Source organism: Propithecus coquereli, unplaced genomic scaffold (assembly GCF_000956105.1).
Source record: "Propithecus coquereli isolate 6110/MARCELLA unplaced genomic scaffold, Pcoq_1.0 Scaffold57, whole genome shotgun sequence".
NCBI classification, from domain to species: Eukaryota; Metazoa; Chordata; class Mammalia; order Primates; family Indriidae; genus Propithecus; species Propithecus coquereli.
In genome coordinates this window covers 391,281-397,065 of record NW_012151618.1, presented here as the reverse complement: position 1 = coordinate 397,065, position 5,785 = coordinate 391,281, and the positions used below count along the sequence as shown (strand labels likewise).

The following is a 5,785-nucleotide window of genomic DNA, read 5'->3' as shown; positions in this document are numbered from 1 at the left end:
AATCCACCCGACTCGGCCTCCAAGAGTGCTAGGATTACAGGCGTGAGCCACCACGCCCGGCCTACTTGACTCTTTCTCTTTATTTACTAGTTTCAAAATAGTGGGTTGGTTCCCTGGCATCCTATAAAGGTGACCAATTAGCTTTTTTTTTGTTTGTTTTTTAAAACACATTGCCACTCTAGAAAAAAAATTTTTTTCCTTGCGGCCACAGTGTTTTATTATGAAAATAGAATGAAAACTTTGAAAACAAAATGATCCTTTTTCATTTAATGAAAAATTTGTTATTTTTTTATTGTTTTCTGTGCGTGAGTTAAATGCAACTTGAAAAATAGTTTTCATGGCTTCCAAGGTAAAGAGATGTGTGAGTTACATATACTTCACAAGGCCCTGGGCTCAAAACTAGCGTGAGTTAAATACAACTCACATGGCAGTTGGTGTGGTAAAGGTTATTTTGAACTCACAGATTTAAATAGATTTGCGTTTGAAACGTTTGCAGTTTGTTTTTATGGATGCTCAGCTTGTCCCATCTGAAGTGAGAACCTTTTCAAGTTCCTGAATTCTTTTGGCATTATTTCTTGATAATTTTCTTGCTTTTTGGTATTGCAAAATCTTTCAGGCTCATCTTGTACGTTTCCTGTCCTATACCTGGAAATGACCATTCCTCCAAAGACTGCTTCCTTTTAGTGGGAAATAATATTTAAAGACTATAGTTTGGGCACAGGGATCCTCTTTGCTATTGATTTGGTCATCATTTCTAGACTATTTCAATGAATGGAGCTAGGAAATTTGTTTTTCCTGAGAATTTAGGAGTTTACACTGAAATTTCTAATTCACATATAGATTATAGAGTTCTTAGATTTCAGATTTGTGCCTTATAATAAAAGGCTTGGATTCTCATGGCATTAATATAATTATTTGCTACTTATATATGTATAATAGTTTCAGACTAATAATGCAAATATTTTTCATACTAACGTGATTACTAAGAACAGCTTAAGCTTTTTTTGGCAGGTATTTTTGTTTTGTTTTTATGATATATTCTGCTAAGGATATATAGTCAAATTACTAGTTTTAAAGTCACTTTTTGTAATTCATCCCATAGTTCAACCATAGTTGATTATGCTACCAAGTTGATAGACAGATTTATTTAATTTTGCTTTTGCTTTTTGTAAAGTACTTTTTAAAAGTTAATTTTCTTTTAAAATAATATAAAAATATTGACATGGTTTAAAATAAAATATATAAAACCAAGGTATTTTCAGAGAAATCTAGCTTCTTTCCCTGTTTTACTCTCCCTTGTTAGTGAACCAGATGTTTTTGGGTTTTCTTTCCATTTAAAAAAAGCAAATATGCATATAAGCAAATATGCATGAATGTGTATTTGTATTCCCTCTCCACTTTCTTAAATAAAAGGTAGTCTACTATATGGAGTGATTCCCATTGGTATAGAGTGATGTCCAGAATACAGACAAGGTATACCTTCTTTTACTCAATATATCCTGAATTTTGCTTTATCCTGGATATCACTCTATAGTGATGGGAATCACTCCATAGCATATCGGGATTTTTAAAAATCTCAGCTGTATAGTTTTAATGACTGCATGGATATACTGTAGTTTAACCTATCTTAAGTTAATATTTATATTTCTTTATTTTTAAGAAATGCTGACATTCTTTTGTAATACAAGTACAGATTAACACAGTTCTTTATTATTGTATCTGTTTGATTTCTATAGTTATCATCAAATCTTGTAACCCAGTGGTGTTTAGTTTTTACAACTACCTTCGAACTCATCCTTTGCTTATTCGAAGAAACCTTGCCTCCCCTGAAGGAACTTTGGCAACCTTAGGTCTCAAAACTGAGAAAAACTTTGTTGATAAAATTAACCTCATAGAAAGAAAATTATTCTTTACCACTGCAAATGCTCATTTTAAAGTTGGATGCCCTGTTTTAGCCTTGGAGGTACTCTCCAAAATTCCAAAAGTAACCAAAACATCTGCCTTACCTGCAAAAAAAGATCAGCCTGACTTCATTTCTAAAAAGATGGCTGATACACCTTCACAGTCAAAAGCTCTGAGTGATGGCAATGGAAGTTCTAGTATTGACTGGTCAAATGTAACTTCATCACAGTATGACTGGAGTCAGCCAATAGTAAAAGTCGATGAGGAACCTCTTACTCTTGATTGGGGTGAAGATCATGATAGTGCCTTAGATGAAGAGGAAGAAGATGCTGGTGGTTTGGTAATGAAAAGTACAGATGCCAGGGGAAAAGATAGACAAGAAGATCAGAAGTCCTTAGACCCTAATACGTTATTGACGCCTCAGGAAGAGGATTGCCTTGAAGGTGATACTGAAGTTGATGTGATTGCTGAACAACTAAAATTCAGAGCTTGTTTAAAGATCCTTATGACTGAGCTAAGAACATTGGCTACAGGTTATGAAGTGGATGGAGGAAAACTCAGATTTCAACTCTATAACTGGCTTGAAAAGGAAATTGCTGCCTTGCATGATATATGTAATCATGAATCAGTTATTAAAGAATATTCCAGTAAAACATATTCCAAAGTAGAGAGTGATCTTCTAGATCATGAAGAAATGGTGGACAAACCAGACATTGGTTCCTATGAGCGCCACCAAATAGAGAGACGAAGATTGCAGGCTAAACGAGAACATGCAGAAAGACGAAAGTTGTGGTTGCAGAAAAACCAAGATCTCCTGAGAGTGTTTCTTAGTTATTGTAGCCTTCATGGGGCCCAGGGTGGTGGTCTGGCCTCAGTAAGGATGGAACTCAAATTTTTACTACAAGAATCACAGCAGGTATGAACACCACTTTTGTTTTCAATCTTGGTTATTTCAGTAGCTCTTCCAATTATAGCTATAAAGTTCTTTTTACTAGTTAATCTAAACATGTCGATATTGTCTGTTTGTAGGAGGCAGATATTTGCAGTCTGTGTGAGTCATCTTATTTTTTTTTTTTTTTGCCAACTTAAAATGAAAATGTTTATATAAATTAACCCATCCCATTTAAAGTAGATTTGCTATGTTTAACTTAATTTTGAAGAAGAAAGAATATATACTTCCCATATTAATAAATCACATCAAGTAAGTAGGAAGTTTCAATAACAAGCCTGTTAATACACTGAAACCCCTTTTTATATTAAAAGTTGAAATGAAAGACAAATCCAGATTGAACATAGTTGATTGCAAAATATGATGCAATTTTGAACATTTAAAATTATGAAAATATACAAAATTGATGGGCAACACAACTAAGCATTTATACATTTTCCATTGTGTGGGGAACACTAAAAATTTCTCTACTTTTTATCCACATCAGATAAATGATTTAAACCAAACGTTTGCCTTGGAAAGTCTTAACTTAGGATCTCAGTAGTATAAAAAGCAATAATTTTTCAGTCTGTAAACAGTAGTTGTGTTTTTTCTCCTTTCCTTCTTTTTTAAATATCAATTTTTACCATACAAAAACAAAACCAAAAAACCCATACAAACCCAAAACAGCAGCATATGTAAGTGTTCTTAGACTGAAGCTTCGGTAATTAGAAGCAGGCTTACAAGCTTGAGCGCATACTGTGTCTTGAGCATCTTCGTATCTTCTGCATCCAGCATAGTACCTGGTACATACTGGCTGCTCGATAAATTTCTGTAAAATGAGTGAGTAAGTAATTGAATATATTGTTTTTACACAAGTATTTATCACCAGTATTTTTATCAGATAACTGTTGGAGTTTTTTTCCCTTCATTTTGAACTACTTTGAAAAAAATAATTCACTGTCACCCACAGGAAACTACAGTAAAGCAGCTCCAGTCTCCACTACCATTGCCTACCACCCTGCCTCTGCTTTCAGCAAGTATTGCTTCGACAAAAACAGTCATAGCTAATCCTGTATTGTACTTAAATAATCACATCCATGATATACTTTATACTATTGTTCAGATGAAAACACCACCTCATCCCAGTATTGAAGACGTGAAGGTAATGTAAAGTTTATGATTGTTTGATATTGTACACACTGAGAAGGTAACTATGTTATACTTGTCTTCTAATTTGAACTTAGAGGAAATATTTTAAAGTGCTCTTAGGTGCTACCTTTCTCATTCCTGATGAGTCAGTTCAAAACTATTTGTCCAATGAGTGTAATTTAAAAATAAGCATTCTTCTTATTTCTGGAAAATTTATTGTGTTCCTTTAAGATAGGTAAATACCTTTTTGGTAATAAAACTAATTTTCTAGACAGTATTCTTTCCACTTAATATTCATTTAGACCTTCTATTCCCCTTAATGAACCTTTAGGTTAGAAACATTTATGACTGTTTACATGCCAAGATAATATGAAGATATAAGTTGGGGAGTACGTGGGAGGGAGCCATGGTTGATCAGAAATCGTCCCAGAGAAAGTATCCTCATTACTGTTTCCTTGATGATTGTGCTTATTGGAGGCTGTGCAATCGTTAGAAGCAATCAGAGTTTTGGAAGAGTTAACACCCCACATTAAACCTATACCCTATGCTGAGATATGAAAAATTGATACATTCTGAAAAGCACTAGGATAAGACTTGCACTGTGCCAGCGTAAGTGTACTTATGGTATGCTTTTTCCAATTCTAGTGGCTGAGCACATTTCAGGTCCCCAATATTCTTATTTTTTACTTGTTTTGTTTGACAGACAGGTTTTATCTCTGGTAGTACATTTTTCTGAAGGCCTAGTCACATCAACCTATTAGGAACTTCTCATCCATAGTGCGAATTAATCTATATCGGTATTTTAAGCAGGGATTTACTGGTCACATCAGTCCATTAGAGACTTCTAATCTATATTCGTGCTTCTAATCCATGGTGTAGATTAATCTATATCAGTATTTTCACAGAGATTACTTAAATTGTTTCTTAGATGAATGTAGAAATGTATATATGGATATGCATATAAATTCTAAGTAAACATTTCTAGTTCCTAGAAATTTAAATAAGGCTTTCAAAGAGTAATCTGGATAAGGCTTCCAAAGAACATGAAACTATTTCTAAGGTACTTGCAAATTTTAAGATTTTATGAGTCTGAAAATGTTGCTTCAGTATGATTCAGTAAACTTCAGGTTGTAGTTTTTATATTACATGGGTAAATTTTAAACTTTCTAAATGTAAAATTCTAAGATTATCCCTTCTCAATGAATAGCAAGTAAATTACTTGCTTTCTGGAAAATCAGCCATTTCATACAGTGATTGATATATTTACTAAACAGATTTAAGTCATTCTTGTTGATAAGTTTAAGTCTTTATTTTCATCAAAGGGAATTTCGTAAGGCAAGCTTAAATAAAAGCTCTGAAAATTCTACACTTATTTTGGTTTTGCTTTTTTGAATATTACTATTTAAGCTAATTGTTAGTAGGCTAGGACAAGACCCAGTAATACCAGCATTGGCACTTTGCTCAGGGCCTGGTAAATGGCAGGCTCACAGCAAGTAAATATTGATAAAGATGTGTCTGAAACAATCAGCTTTGTTGTGGGCGTGCAAATAAAGGTGGGTGAGAGTCATTTTAGAAGTTCTAAAGCAGAGTTAGTACTTTCATATAGGATCCGGTCTTATTTATAATATTGCTAGTTTCCTGGGTATTTTCTGATTTTTAAGATATTGCTGTTATGTAGAAATGTTAGTATAAAATGTAATTGTGGCTGTTTTGGTTTTAGGTGCACACACTTCATTCACTAGCAGCATCACTTTCTGCATCAATTTACCAAGCATTATGTGACAGTCATAGCTACAGGTAAAA

General features: G+C 33.5%; 1 protein-coding gene across 1 annotated transcript in view; it reads left to right on the top strand.

The window, feature by feature from the left end:
* Nucleotides 1–5,785, top strand: part of DMXL2 (Dmx-like 2) — a 181,885-nt gene that overhangs the window by 148,394 nt on the left and 27,706 nt on the right. The window contains exons 20-22 of the mRNA XM_012658020.1: nt 1,737–2,818; nt 3,804–3,995; nt 5,703–5,779. Coding sequence (XP_012513474.1) covers nt 1,737–2,818; nt 3,804–3,995; nt 5,703–5,779 — 1,351 coding nt within the window. The remainder of the gene's footprint in view (nt 1–1,736; nt 2,819–3,803; nt 3,996–5,702; nt 5,780–5,785) is intronic.